At 48.4% G+C, this 15,793-nt stretch overlaps 1 protein-coding gene across 3 annotated transcripts; it reads left to right on the forward strand.

Annotated features, from left to right (window-relative positions):
• B4GALT2 (beta-1,4-galactosyltransferase 2) lies at positions 1-15,612 on the forward strand. 3 transcript variants are annotated; one of them, XM_081009527.1, is made up of 7 exons: positions 7-242; positions 7,833-8,209; positions 9,501-9,736; positions 10,408-10,598; positions 12,251-12,373; positions 12,783-12,887; positions 14,061-15,612. In XM_081009527.1, the coding sequence occupies exons 2-7, from the start codon at positions 7,900-7,902 to the stop codon at positions 14,209-14,211; spliced, it is 1,116 nt and encodes a 371-aa protein (XP_080865653.1). In that variant the 5' UTR covers positions 7-242; positions 7,833-7,899; the 3' UTR covers positions 14,212-15,612. The 3 variants fall into 3 exon arrangements, with proteins under 3 accessions (XP_080865655.1, XP_080865653.1, XP_080865654.1); XM_081009528.1 differs by lacking the exon at positions 7-242 and adding an exon at positions 506-696; XM_081009529.1 differs by lacking the exon at positions 12,251-12,373 and having other exon boundaries at positions 1-242.
• Positions 15,613-15,793: the final 181 nt, after the last annotated feature.

The raw sequence follows: 15,793 nt of genomic DNA on the forward strand, positions 1-15,793 counted from the left end.
AGCAGGCCTGATCCGCTCCCCGGTGTGGGCGCCGCTCATCGTCCTGCCTGGGCTCCGCTGTGCTGCCCGGGATGGGGCGCAGGAGCCGCTCTTGCAGCTGGCCGGGCAGCCGCCCGCTCTGAGGCCGGGCCGGGCTGGGCTGGGGCCGGGGGAGCCGCCGCGCCGTCCCCTGAGCCGCCCGGCCCGGGCGCCGAGAGACAGCGGCACCACGAGCGCACGGCGCGGCCGGGAACGAGCAGGCGGTGAGCTGGAGCGAGCGGGGCCGAGCCGGGGAGGGAGTCCGCTGCTCGGGCGCGGGGAGCCCAGAGGGGCTGCACCCATCGCGGGCGGGCGGGTGGGCGAAGAGAGAGACCCTGCCTTTGCGGCCGCCAGCCTCCTTTTGTTGTGGAGAAGGGGCTGGGTGTGTTCCCAGCAGGTCTTCCTCACACGGCTCCTCTCGGCGCCTCCATCACCTGCACCCACCTCCGGGGTTCAGGGGCGCATCCCCAGGCGGGGCGCTTCCTCCGGCACCTCAGCCATGTTTCGTCTGATCACCCACTCCTGGGCAAACTGGGCACTGTGTGGACCGATGGGCTTGGGCATAGGTGTGTCGAGAGGCGCGGATGGATGCTCTCGCGTGTACCAGTTCTCGGTGGTGTGCAGCGTAGATGCGTGTCTCTAGATAACAGTTGTGCACGGATGTCTGTTTACAAGCAGGTACGTGGGCGAGAGTAAAGGTGTGCCTCTGGCTGTCTGTCTGCGCGTATCTCTAGGATGCTGGCACTTGAGCCCCTCCCCCAGCCAGCCTCGCTCCCCCTCCCCCAAGATGGCTCCTGCACAATCCCCAAGGCGCTTCTTCGAGCAGAGAAAGGCTGGGACTGTGTCTGGGCCGCCTGGGAATTGGGGAGGGGGGGGGCGCTCTGGCACCTGCTGCACAAGCTTGTTCTCAGCCCCTCCGCCTCTGGGCCGGATCACTTTTGAGGTTCTTCTACCCGTTTGAGGTTCCTGACAAGACGGGGGATTTCCTGTTCCAGGCAGGGGGATCCGTGGAGAAACAATGTAGCCTTTCTCTTAGGAAAAGGGAAGGGGCAGCTGCTTTTAGGAACGAGGGGCCTCACAGCCAAGGCAGCCCAGGCGGAAAATAATGGAGCTTGTATATGTTTACCAGGCTGTGTGCTCTGTGTGGAACAGAATGGCCTTGTTGCTGTCTTTTGGATCAGTTTTGCAAAAAAAGAAGAAGAGAGGAATAAACACACACACAACAGCAACCCTTGGCTGGCATCCACTTACCTTTCCCAGAGCTTCCCCATGGGCTTCTCTTCAGCCAACTGGTTTTGTTGCCCCTTGGGAGCCCATATGGGACTAGGGGCTAGCACTATATATAGCCTAGAAATGTGTGTGCCTGGGAAGCAGGGGGCTCTGTGTTGCCTGTGCCTTCCTGCAGGCACCATTTACGAATGTTTCACTTTCCTGTTTTCACAGATAGGTAACTTTCCAAAACAGGTAACTGTTAGGGATGCTTATGCTAAGTCAGGTCAGCAAGGAACATTATGGACCCGAGACTATGTTTTCTGACTCCAGTTAAAACCTGGATATTTTTTAATGCCCACAAATTGTATAAACATTGTTGTCTGCTCTCTGGTGATCATCAGGCAGAAGACAAGACTGAATTTCCAGATAAATTATTCACAGCCAAGGAGCAGCCCAGCTGCAGTCTGGCTCCATTAGTGGATTGTTAACATTGCAAAAGCCCATCTCTCCAGCTTTGCTAACTTGTATTTTGCACAGCTTGCCTGCACTCTGTTTGTACAATGGGATATCCAGCTACATACTTAATCGAGGGGAAAGGAATGGAGAGACTCCTGTGAGGGAAAACACAGGCAGACCTGGGATGCCATCTCATTTAAGAGGCTGCTGTAGATAATATCCTAGGAATAAGATGGTGGCTAATGGGCTCCTGCAATGTGTACTAGCTTCACAAATAGTCTTTCTTGCCCCAGAGATGAGCTGTCTCTGACACACGGGCCAAGTTGCCACTTAAGCAGTTTCTGACTTCTGCCTCTGTTTCTCATCCTCTTGTGTGAGAGAAGGCCAGGGGTTTTCTTGAATGCAGTGGATGTAGGTTGGCAAAGGAAGTATCTGAGGATGAACTCGGGGACCAGCAAAGCTCCTGGGAGGAGATAATTATATTCCTTTGGCACCCACTCCACTAGCCAGAGTGCAGCAAAGCCATAATTTTGAAGGAATTACATGATGGACTACAACTTTACCAGGCCCAGCTAGCATGTGCCATCTAGGGCTGTTTGGGAGTTATAGTTCAAAACTTTGGAGGGTGCTATGTTGACAAGGGCTGCTTTAGGACAAGAGACATCTGGTTGACAGGTAAAACATAGTGGTTCTAGGATGCCAACGTGTATCCACATATTCTGTTTTGAGATATTTTGTTCCTTAAGAGGAGCCATCTTATTGTGAACAAGGATGTGTCTGGACTGATTTTCTTAATCTTCAGGTTCCCAGTGGCAGACTTTGGATCCCCAAATTTCAGTGGCACCCTGTGTGATGCTAAACTTTGGTGCCCCCCTCTCATGCCCCATTCTACATCACTGTTGTGGTGCCCCCCTGTGGTGCCAGTGCCTAGTGTGGCCAAACTGGCTGCGCTACCTTAAAACTACCTCTGAGGTTCCCCACACCCTTCCATTTAAGCAAGGCCTTGTTATCTTCACCACGAATAGAGCAAACTCTGGTGAGGTTATTCATCCAGCAGACTCAGCAAGGCACTGGGATGCTGCCCTGGCACACGTTCTGAGAAATGGCTACTTTTGAGATTCCAGCTCTGCAATGTGGTTGGAGTAGAGCAAGTGCACCCGGCCCATTGTGAACCGTTAGGAAGCTACATGGCCCTGAGACGAGTGTGATGTGCTCTGCAGCCCGCTTCTGCTTGGAGCATGACCCATATACAGCAGTGGTGCTGGTGTCAGTTGGTTTGGCAAGGAAGCTGCAAATTTGTACGGGGCTTCATTCATTCCCTGAACCATCAGAATGCCCCTGGCTATGTTGTCTTCTGCTGTTGAGCTCTCCTTAGTGTATTCTTTGTTGGGTGTGCCGTAGTGGCAGGTGAGATGTGTGAATCTCTGGAATGGGAATTGTTGCTTCAGCTCAGATGTTTATATTGTTCCTCTCATTGCACTTTCCTCACTGTGTCCTGGAGCAAGTAAGTAGGGTGTTTGGGACATGCAATGTTAAAATTAAATGAGAGTGCCTTATAAATCCTTTTTCCACTCTGCTGCATTCACAATAAACATACTTAGGGGCATTACTAGGACCTTAAAATACTCAGGGCACATGCCCATGATATATATTTGCATATGTTAATTTCCGTTCATGTGTAGGTGTAAATTTAGGCTCCCTTTCAAAGGGAAAGCTAGCCTGCAAGCAAAATGGTTTTGGGAAAAAAAAAAGAGAGAGGGGGGCAAGAGATCTAGGACCTAGTGCAAAAGATCCAGGACTCAAGACTTCTGTTCTATCCCCCATATAATGTCCCAGCATGTATTTCAGAAGTTGTGAAAAGCTGTGGTTTGTGTGCCAGGGTGAACACTGTCGTTTTAGTTCAACTCTTTTCAACCCCTAGCTCACAGCTGATATAAAAACTCCCTGCACATAGAAATGTGGGTGTTTGGGAGAAATCCATGCTTTCCCTGACATTTACATTACTTTGTGGGTGCATTTTTCCCCATGGGAAAGCATTCAACCTCGCTCCAAACCTTCAGGTCAGATGGTAGATCTTTAGGAAGAGTGTTACAATTTAATCTGTTGGTTGTGTGATCTAGACCTGGATGAAGTGAAGATTCCTATCTGTTAGGGTTGCATCCAAAGCAGCATCAACAGAGTCCTGCTGGCAACAGTGGCACTTCTGTTTCTTCTCCTACCCCTGGTGTTCCCCAAAAATCTTCTCCAGAGGGTTCCCCAATCCTCCAGAGCTGATTTTGAGAGTGTATGTGGAGCTGAATGGGAGAGGAGGTTCCATTCCATTAGCACAAGGTCTTTTGTACCAGTGGAACAGGAGCGTTGGACACTGCCCACAGTCATTGTGAATTTGGAGGCAGAAGGAAGTAGTGATGATCAACTGATTGTTGTAAAATGAATACAGGAGTGTTTTCTTGTGCATACATATTTTGGAAAGAGTGACTACTCCCACACCCACCACCAAAAATTTATTCTGACAGCTCAATTAAAAGAGCATGAGACTCATAATCTCAGGGTCATGGTCAAGGGTTCAAGCCCCATGTTGGGTGAAAAATTCCATTTCAGGTGGTTGGACTAGAATAGATGATCCTCGTGGTCCCTTCCAACTCTACAATTCTGTGATTCTGTTATTCACTGCCTCCCCATGTAAGGAGAGTTATTGGCTTCTTCCCTTTTTGTGAGGGTCATAGAACTCTATAGTGCAGTAGTAAGGCAGAAAGTCTGCTGTTTCAGTCACAAAGGATGAAAGAGATTTTATGGGATTAAGGTATGTGGGTGAATGTACTGAATATGCAGCTGTCTGACGTGCTAAATGCTTTGTGATTAGCCCAGCATTTGCCTGAATGAAACAGCTTATTATAACTTTCCTCTGTATTAAGCTGAGAGCCAGATGCTTTGTCCTGGTGCCTGAAGTAGTTACTTGAAAACTCCTATTTCCTTCCATCAATGGCAGTGAGTGCAGTGAAATGTTTGACTTTGGCATAAGGTAAGACTCCAAATAAATAAATCTATTGTTATAGAGACTTTATTCTTCTTCTAACACAGGGATGCAGAACCCCTGGCCCTCCAGATGTTTCTGAACTACCCATCAGCCCCAGCGCAGAAATGGACAGTGGACAGGGATGATGGGTGTTGTATTTCAGCAACATCAGGAGGGCCAAAAGTTCTCCACCCCTGTTCTAACAAAACCTACTTACACACAGTCCCATGTTCAGTACTTCCTAACATTTCAAACAGCTAGAATGAATTAAAGGAGCAGGTTTATTATTATTTTTAAGCTGATATTTCATGCACAGTAACTTGAGATGATGATGATAATAGAATCATAGAGTTGGAAGAGACCACAAGGGCCATCGAGTCCAACCCCCTGTCAAGCAGGAAACATGATGATTATATATTTATACCCTGCACTTTTCCCTCACAGGGATTGTGAAGGTCTAGGCGGGGAAACAAAAATATTTGGAGGGGATACCCAGTTCCACACCAAAAAGCCTTACCCTGCCCCCTAAAGTGAAAAAATAGGCTTATGAAACATTTTCTTTTGGAATGGTGGATAGAGTTTTACTCCCCAAAATGATTTCTAAAAACTTCATAATAGGAAGACTTTTATGTAAGACTTTGTACAGTACAAGATCCTTACAATATTATTCCTGTACACTTAGAATAAGCAGGTCATGAGTTGCACACTGAAAGCACAATTCTCAAATGCAAAAGCAAGTTGCATTGCTACCTCTGTGAGGCACTGCAATTGACATGTGAAAGATTCAGTTACTTTGCTTGTGGGCTTCCTCTTGTTGGCACAGTTGTTGGGTTTGTTTCTGTGCTCTTGCCTGGGCCTCAAAGGACTGTGGGTGTGAGTGGAGAAAGTAGAGGTTTTAGAAGTCTCTGATAAATATGATGACAGATATTAAGAAGCGGAAACTGATGGCAATAGCTCTGAAAATGAGACTGATTAAATTCCATGTAGTATCCATTGAGTCTTGGTCACCCTCTTTTCCCCTCTCAGTTCTTTTTATGGAATTGAGTGCTTTATGTCTGCTTGACACTGGAGGTCTGGAGGAGACAATAATATTCTTTGTCTTGCTATAATGTTGATGATTTATTCTCTCTGTACAGTATAGTGTTTTGCCTGCTCCTCATAAACTGGTAGAACCAAAGAGATGCTAGGTTCCTTACAGCCTTCTTGACCATTTGGCCCACTATTGGTCTCTTCTGCTGAACATATTGGAGCCTGTCTTTGCATACAGGGAAAGTCCTTAACTTACTGAGGATTTGAGATCCATTGGCCACCCTTACCTGGTTTAGCCAGCCAGTTGAAGCCATTTCCTGGAGTGTGCCACTGTCACATTCTGACAGCCTATAGGAGCCACAGGCGAGAGCTGAGTGCAGGGTGGGAACCAAATGTGGACAAACTTTCCCAGAAAGAGCTTTACAAGTCCCCTGCCAGAGGTACTCCTCCTCCCCTAACACCCCTCAATCTGCATAGTGCATTAAAAAAGTATTGCAAATGTTTCAGGGTCCCCAGAAATGTCTGTTTTGAGGTAGTGGTGGGAAAAACCCTGGGTTTTTAAATCATGGCTTCAATATTTCCAGAAAATTTACTTCTCTAGTTAGACCTTAGACTCCTTGGGAATCCTGAGAGTGCCATCCTAACCATTCCTATTCAGAAGTAAAGGTACCCTTGACCATTAGGTCCAGTCGTGTACAACTCTGGGGTTGCAGCGCTCATCTCGCTCTATAGGCCGAGGGAGCCAGTGTTTGTCTGCAGACAGCTTCCAGGTCATGTGGCCAGCATGACTAAGCCGCTTCTGGCAAAACCAGAGCAGCGTAAGGAAAGTCATTTACCTTCCTGCCAGAGCAGTACCTATTTATCTACTTGCACTTTGATGTGCTTTCAACAGCCTATAGGAGCTGGAACCGAACAACGGGAGCTCACCCCATTGTGGGGATTCAAACTGCCGACCTTCCGATTGGCAAGCCCTAGGGTCAGTGGTTTAGACCACAGCGCCTCATGCGTCCTTCTGTTCAGAAGTAAGTCCTATTAAACACAGTGGGGCTTACTCAGATAATTGGGGCTAGGAGTGCAGCCCTGCTCTGCGTTCTGTTCTTTCTGCCTGCTTTCTGCTATTATCCTACAAATTCGTTTTCACAGATGGGGGGGGGGAGATCCTGCTGATAAGGATAAGATCAGATACTCTTCACATGTGTGCAATTGTGCCTTAGATCCAGCTTGCCTTTTTTTATCCCCTCCACACACACAAAAGGGACTCCAGCATGGGATGGCAGGATTTCAAAGTGAAAGTGGAACAGCCCCTCTTAAATAAAGCTCCTGTTGAGAATTGTTCCCTTCCAAATGCTGTGGAACTGGTGCCTTTTTATGATAAGAGGTGTCATGATGGGTGATTGATCTGTGTTATCTGTCATGTCTGTGTGTGCAGGATGTAGGTCTTTGAGGGAGCAAAGGATAATTGAATACAGAAAAGGGGGCGTAGGGGGTGCTGGTCTGGTGTGGTAAAGGTCTAGTTCCAGAGCTGGTATCTGAGTTGCTGTTGGAGAGATAAGACAGGCCCTGGTCCCTGGAAAGGGATGCAGTGCCTAACTTGGATCATTCTCCTCTTGATTCCTGTGTCTGCCCTCCCCAAAGCTCAAGGGACATCTGCCCTTCTTTCATTTCTGATGTTAAGGGCAGGAGGATATCAGTGCTGGCAAGTGGAAAGCCCTCTCCTTCCTTCTTAATAACCCCTTGTTGAGTGCCAGCCCTTCATCTCTTTTGTTTTTGTTTCTTTGGCTGGGCGGCTTCTTGCCCATTTGCCAACATTTCTTTATAGGGGGAGATAGAATGTCAGGAGAGTTATTAGATTGAAAAAGCTCATCTACTTAGACTGGAATCAATGCCATAGTGTAAGCATGCATAGTCATTCTGCAGGTTGTGGGTGATGGTAGTGATAGGATGGCCACCCTTTCCCCATGAAACTTGCCCAAAATTTGTGGGGAAGACAGAAGGGGTAGTACTTGCTTGCCTTTAACACACTGTGCTCTTATGAGAGTGTTTGGTGGGTGCTGCTGGTAGGGAAGGTGTATTTGCTGACCCCTCCATCTTTCCCAAACAGGCTTGGTGCCTGGGCCAGAGCCCCCTACACTGTGCCCCCCTGATGCTGGCTGGCCTGTGCCCAGAAGATGAGCAGATTGCTGGTGGGAGTGACCCTGGAGAGGATCTGCAAAGCTGTGCTGCTCTTATGTTTACTGCACTTCCTCATCATCATGATCCTCTACTTTGATGTCTACGCCCAGCGCCTGGACTTTTTCAGCCGCTTCAATATGCGCAACTCCTCCCGCACTCTGCCCTACGTCAACGTCTCTCGGCCTAACGGGACCGCCGGGCCTCTGGGCCCTGAGCTCCTGGCCCCGAGTGTGAAGTCCGTCAGTATGAACAGCACTGTCACCGAGAAGCCCTTACCACCTTGCCCAGAGATGCCTCCTGGCCTAGGTAAGATTACAGATGAGCTCTGTCTGCCTCATGCCGTGTCCTACAGAAGGCCCTTTAGTGGGGAAACTGTATTGCAGTTATTGGGTTTATTTGTGCCCTGCTTGCCACCTGCTGTTTCCCTGTCAATGCAAATATGTCAAGTGGCTTTGGCTCCTGATAAGAGGAACTAGAAGATCTAGGAATCTGCAGAACAGGCATGGTATTGCAAATCATAGGCTCCAATAGCCTCTACCATTGGAGCCAATCCTGCAGTGGAAAAACAGTTGGGAATATGTGGACAGTAATTGTTGAAAGCTGGCAAACTGAATAGTGTTCTTAGTATATTTACAGTGATCAGATAGCGGATTTTTTATTTCCTTTTTTGCCATGGCAACTCCTTGTCTCTTTCCCAGCCCCACTGTACCTAGCTGGTACCTTTCTGCAAGTGGGCTACAAGTAATTGGGGAAAGGGCTCAGCTTCTGCACAGACACGGCTTAGTAGGGGCTACAAGGGTTAGCTTCTTCTTATGCTGATCTCTTTGAATGAATGCATGAAGTAGACCAGCTTTCACTCACCTGATGCCCTCCAAATGTATTGGACTACAACATGGCTGCGGCTGATGAAACGTAGCACAAAAACATCTGGAAAGCACCTGGTTAGTGAAGACCAAAGTAGACCATCTCCTCACCCTAGGGGGCAAAACATTTAAGGCATAGAGAACTTAATACCCTTATTCCTGACAGGTGAATAAAGAGTTGAAGCATAAGCTTTGGTACAGTGGTACCTCTGGATGTGAACGGGATCCATTCCGGAGCCCTGTTCGCATCCTGAAGTGAACGCAACCCGCGTCTACGCATGTGCGGGTCGTGATTCGCCACTTCCGCGCATGCGCGTGATGTCATTTTGACTGTCTACGCATGTGCGAGTGGCAAAACCCGGGAATAAAGGGCTCCGTTACTTCTGGGTCGCCGCAGTGCGCAACCCGAAAATACTCATCCCGAAGCTACTTAAACTCAAGGTACGACTGTATTGATATTTAACTGGGGCTAAAACTTTTATTAAACAATGCAACCTGCAACAAGCAACAACCTTTCCTGTTAACTCTGAATCACTTAGCTGGGTATTCAAGTTAACTCTGCTTTGACTGTTTGCTGTCTCTATGCTTGATACATGTTTCGGTATTTAGGTTTCTTTGCTGATTTTTTTCTGGGCAGTGCCCCACCAACTTGGCTGGTGAAAGGGACATGAGCTGTTTGTGTAAGTCAAGAGGCTGTGGCTGATGCATAGATAATGGAGTCCTTTCTCCTGCAGTGGGCCGGCTCCTTATCGAGTTCAGCACTCCCATGAGCATGGAGCGGGTGCAACGGGAAAACCCAGATGTGCGGGAGGGCGGCAAGTATTCTCCCCCAGACTGTGTGCCTCGCCAGAAGGTGGCCATCCTCATTCCGTTCCGGCACCGGGAGCACCACCTCAAGTACTGGCTGCACTACCTGCACCCGATTCTACGGCGCCAGAAGGTGTCTTATGGCATCTATATAATTAACCAGGTGCGTAGAGAATGATAATGTGAAGCAGTGGTGCAGTTGGGTCATTGAGTATTCTGGACTGAATGGTCTCATGGGCATCTCCTTCAGATGGTAATGTGCATTACTTCAAAATATGGTGTTCCAGCCCTGCTGTGCTCCAAAGCAGAAGGAGTAGGGCCTGGATATCTGACCCAAAGTTCTGTCCTAATGGCACCACTGATGCGGAAGAGAGCAAGATGGTTGGGTTTAGAACATAGTGCCATCTGGTTCCCTTGAGAGGAACCTGATTAGGGAAAGCGGTATGTTAGTTTTCATGAATATATGCCTCTCTGTTCTGAGTGGAAGTAAAGGCTTCCTGCTTTGTGGGGGAAGTTGAGTGTGGGCCTTACAATGCACCATGAACTTTGCACCTATGGTAAGTGTGGAATGTGACGTAGATGCTTCTCACTTGCTTCTTGTTTTAAAAAAAATCAGGCCTGCTCTCTGACATGACAATAAATCTGCAATACAGTTGGTGGGACATTGCAAGATCTATAAAGCGAGATATAACAATTCTAGAAAAAAATAGGAAAACGGTAGAATGTTATTCACAATGAAATGTAACAAGAGAGAGGTCAGCCAGATGCATCAGGTAAGAGTAAAAGGGTTGTGGCAGTTGATGTGATCCTGTCCTTCATTATCTTTCCGTACAGTTTGGTGAAGACACCTTTAACCGAGCTAAGCTGTTGAATGTGGGCTTCCTAGAAGCCCTTCGAGATGATGAGAGCTATGACTGCTTCATCTTCAGCGATGTTGACCTGGTGCCCATGGATGACCGGAATCTCTATCGCTGTTATGACCAACCCCGGCACTTTGCTGTTGCCATGGATAAGTTTGGCTTCCGGTGAGTTTGTGCACTTTGATCTTTTTTGAAATGCCAGTGGCCCCTTGAAAATGTTCAGAGTGTCAGAGGCAAAATTGAAGGAGGAATATATGACTTTATTGCACACATAACTTATGTGCTCTCATTCTGTGTGGCTTGGACATTGTGGGGACCTGCAAGCTGTGAAATGTGTTTCTTATCTAGATTGCAGCACAGGAACCTCCCCCGTTCTTAAGACTACCATGTCACATTTCTTCATAATTTGCAGGGTTTTTGTACTTAAAAGTGGGGATATACAACGGCTTTGAATGAATCCCAAGCCAAAGCAGGGTGCTTTGCAGGGATTCTGGGATTGTCTGAGACAAAGTGGAACCTCTTCAAGGATCCAGAGACAAAGTGGGGATTTCCCAAAGTGCCTCATGGCACCGTGACAACTCTGACAATTGTCTGCTGAAATCAAAACTAATGTAGCTAACCTTAGTGTATAAGGAAAACACAAGGGGTGTGGAACGGCTGAAGTAGAACAAATGCCATGGTAAGGGGGGCGGGATTCTGCTGTGATGTGACTGACAGGTCAAGCTTGTAACCAGAGGGAATGAGTTCACCTGGAGTCTTCAACCCCAGTGCTTTGTGAGGAGGAAAGGAAATCCTTTTTAGTTCTGTCCCCTGCCTCCCAAGATTAACTTTAAAAGTCCCTAGTTCACAAAAGTTGAACCAATTTGTCTGCCATTGGCAAGTTTCATACCTAGGGAAACCTCTTTCGTGTCTGGTTTCCGAACAATTGCCCTCAAAAGACATGGGAAGTTTAAGTGGACACTTTTTACCCATCCCCAAACTGTGAAGGCTGTCCTTGTGGGAAAACCAATGAAGCTATCATTCAAAAATTTGACAGGATTCATCTTTCTTGGAGACTCTGATGCCTGCAAATTTCATCCAATAGTGGGGGAGGGGGAAAAGTTTCCTTAGAAAAATAACCATAAAATTTCAAAGGTACCTGACAGAAAAAAGCCCCACCCTGGAACTATTTGGCTGGCTGAATCCGCTGTGGAGCGGCAAATGTGCCTGCAAATTTTATCCACTGTAAAAAGGGGGGAAGGTATAGCTTAAAAAACAACAACAACCCAATAGTGAATGAGGGGAAATGAAATCTTGTTTTTCCCCAACTCAGACTCAGAAGCACTTGGGACTGAGGCATGTTGTTTTCTGAAGTACTGACTCAAGGTCCAAACTGAATCTTCTGTTTGGTGCACACCCCTAATTTAAACTTTGCTGCCTCTTATATGACTAGATGAAATGCTCCAGGGAAGTCCTTGTGATACTACATTATGGAATAGGCGCTTGCAAAACCTATATGAAGGTGATGTAAACAAGCAGACAGGATCCCCACGTGAATGTTCTGTGTTGCCTATATTCTTACCTGCCAAACATGGCAAAAGGAGATGGAGGAGGTACAGTGTGTATAAAATGGAACCCTGCATTCCAGCTAAGGAGAAGGGAAATGGGAAGGATTTAGGAGAGACCTGATGCAGTGGGAGCAATGGGTGACATCACATGGCTGATTTGGAAACTGGGATTTAGACTGTGTCAGGTGTAGCTTGGACCACCCAGGTTCTGTGCTCCTGAACCCATTCGTGGCTTGACTGATTCCCATCTCTCCTGCTTGTCCTCTGCAGGCTGCCATACTCTGGCTACTTCGGAGGTGTCTCTGGCCTGAGCAAGACACAGTTTCTGAAGATCAATGGCTTCCCTAACGAGTACTGGGGCTGGGGTGGGGAAGATGACGACATCTTTAACCGGTGCGTGAGAGGCTGGGCCAAGCCTAGCCAGAACTTGTTCTCTGCAAGTTGGTTGTAGTAGCCATGTAGTCTGTTTTTCCGTGTGGTGTCTCCTGGGAATGTGCTGAGTGGCAGGGAACAGCATTCTCTTCTGGGGTGGGGTAGCTGTGCAAATGGCAGGTGCCAATATGCAACACCTGCCTTTCCTATAACAATGCTCCCAAATCTGAGAGAGGAGGACATAGGCAGGTAGGTATTCCACAGCACATAACAGGCAGGGCCAAATAGAAGGCCTGGGGAGCCAATACTCTGAAAGCCAGAAGGGGTTGGGGGTGCTGAGGACTGGAGGGTGAGGACTAACTCCAGCTTTATTTAGAGTTTGCCCCCAACCTGTCTGCTGGTCTTTGAGCTGCACTTTTTCTTTACACAGGATCTCGCTTAATGGCATGAAAGTGTCACGTCCTGATGCCCGCATTGGGCGCTACCGCATGATCAAGCACGAGCGTGACCGACACAACGAGCCCAATCCCCAGCGGTGAGAGAGACAATGTGCTTGCTAGCTCCCTACCTAGTCCATTGCAAGCTACATAAGGAGATAGAAAGCTCCCACAAAATTTCTGCACCATTTCCCTGGGCACATAATGGCTTTCAAGCCTGATTTCCAATGGAATATAATCTTCCAGACACATTTTCCCTTTTATAGCATACTACTCTACACCTCGTGAGGAGAGAGGGGCCACATTTGTTTGCCTCCCTGTAGAATGTCCATGAAACAAACCAAGATAGCCTACAAGTCCTTAGCCTTCCCCCAGAGAGTGTTTTCTATTACTGCGTGTGCATTCCTCTCTTTCTGATCTACCCCCAGTTTTAATTCCACTCTCTGCCTCTTCTAAGAGACACAGACATGAATCAGAGTCCCAACCATGCACCAGGTGTGTTTGGTTAAATCTATGTTCTGCTAGTTCTAGGCAAAGAAAGAGAAAGGGACTCCTGTCCTGTGCCCTAACATTTATTGTCTGGAACCAGAGAAAAGCCACAGCTGGCATGGTTTCAGGGCAATACACTAAACCTTATTTCATGAGACCCTGACATTCCACTTGAGAAGGTTGTGTGGTGGTAGTAATCACCTATCATGAGAACTAAATGCAGTCACCATCCATGGCCCTCCAGGATCCTATGACGCCATCACACTTTGAAACCTTGCTATATCATTTGACAGGGACTGTTGTTTTACAGCTGAGCTCTGGGTGGAGAAGCTCTCTGTTACTTGGGACTTTCAACCTGGAAGGGCTGTGCATGGTGATTGTCCGTTCATGTGTTCAGAAAACACAATTTCATTTTGGAAGTCCCAGTGCTTTGTATGCTGGAAATCTGACATAAGAAATTGCTTTATTGTGCGTGGATAATGCCACGTAAGGCTCTTCCCAAAATCCTTCCAAGTGGCCTGAGCTGTCATTAGATTCTCTATTCCAGGCTTCCTCAAACTCAGCCCTACAGATGTTTTTGGCCTACAACTCCCATGATCCCTAGCTAGCAGGACCAGTGGTCAGGGATGATGGGAATTGTAGTTTCGAAACATCTGGAGGGCCGAGGTTGAGGAAGCCTGCTCTATTCCATTCATCAAGGAATGGCTTGTAGGTTTAACTTGAATTAACCTAACTGCCCACTTTCATGTGTAAGATGACTTTCTCTCTGGTTCTCCTGGCAGGTTCACCAAAATCCAGAATACCAAGGTGACCATGAAACGCGATGGCATTGGCTCGCTTCAGTACCGCCTGGTGGAGGTGGTTCGTCGTCCCATGTACACCAATGTAACCGTGGAGATTGGCCGCCCACCACCACGCCCCCCTCGGGGCTGACTCTTTGCTGCCTGGCTCTGCCCATGGCCCCATGCATGAGGAGCTGTGCGGATCCCAGCCCTGACTGGTTCAGAGGACTGTGTCCTGGCTTGGAGGAGCTGTCTGCCTCCTTTGTGGGGATGCGGGAAAGGCCAAGACTACACCTTCGCCTTGCCCCAGCCTTTGGCTGAAGCCCATCTCCTGATCACTAGTCAGTTCTTCACAGTGCCCTTCACAGGTTGGGGAGGAAGTGTGAGTGTGACGTGGTGCCTGGCGCAGCGCTTAGGGGTCCTGGGCACAGCCAAGCCCCACTCCTGGCTGGAAGGCACTGAGAGCAGAGAAACCTTGTGCAGGTTCTTGAACCTCCCTATCCTCTCCCAGAACTTTTCACAGAGCGGCATCCCTTAAGGATCCCGGAAGTACAGTACAGGTAGTTGTTTTCCTTTCCTCTCAGTGTGCAAGAGTGCCGTCTGAGCCTTCCTTCCAGGGGGTGGCCTGGCCTTACGACAAATGCCAGCTCGCAAGGTGTCCAGGTGGTTCACTTGTGCCCAGCTGAGGAGAAGCTCTTCCAAAGGAGAAGCTCTCATGGGCCTGGCCACTGCCCACCTCCATTCATGGCTTGGTGCTGTCCCCCTGCTGGGCCCTGGGTGTCACTTCTGGCTCCAGTAACACAGGGGTGTTTTATACAAAACCCTCATTAGAATACTTGAGTGCTTCCTGGGTTAGTGTGACAGGTAGCCTGTCTGTCAAGGGACAACAGGTCATTCTTCCTAGCAGTGTTTGCTCTTCTGTCTGTGAATGGGGAATATTGGTTGGGCAGTGTGTGCTTCACTTCTCAGCAAGGGTGGAATCAAAATGGCATGGTTCGGCCTACTCTCTGGTGTGGGCTAGCTTCTCTTTTTTACAGGCACCGATGGGCCTATGGCCATGGCTACAGAACAGAGGAAGGTGAAGTTGGCTTCTTGCTGCCTGTCCCCTACCTCTCACCTCCAACCCACTTACCCCATTCCAACCCTCACTCACCAATCAACCTTCCCGCCATCTGCCAGGCAACCTGCCGTTGACCACTCATCGTGCCCTCTTTGTCAAGCTGCCATCTGCCACCACCTGAGGCCAGGCCCCTGGGTCCGACCGTCTGCTCATGACACATGGTGGCCGTGTGCCTAATTCCTGGAGCTAGGAAGCTGCTGGTGTCCCTCATCTCTGGTTATGGTGCCTGGCAGGTAGAATCTCCTGCGCCGGTCCACTTTGGGATGGCAGCTGGGCCAGGCTTGAAGCCAGGCACCAGCGTGTTGCGCAGCCCAGGTGTTGGTGACTTTTGTACATTTGAATGTTTTGATCCCTTTTCAAGCCTATGGTGAATGCAGCACTGGTCACTACGATCAGACTTTTGTATTCAATAAAGTTTCAAAACTTGGGAGACTCCTTGCCTATGGGATTCAGGTGGGGTCTGTGGATAGAGGCAACACTGCAGGTTTATGCAATCTATCTTGGCAAGGTACAAAATTAAGAATTAAATTCGTTTCCAAATGAATGGCACCTCATTGTGCTTCCCCAACATGTTTGTTTAAAGCAGGGACTGGGTTTTCTGGCCCAGGAAACT

Source organism: Podarcis pityusensis (assembly GCF_964106645.2).
Source record: "Podarcis pityusensis genome assembly, chromosome: 6".
In the NCBI taxonomy this organism is placed as follows: domain Eukaryota; kingdom Metazoa; phylum Chordata; class Lepidosauria; order Squamata; family Lacertidae; genus Podarcis; species Podarcis pityusensis.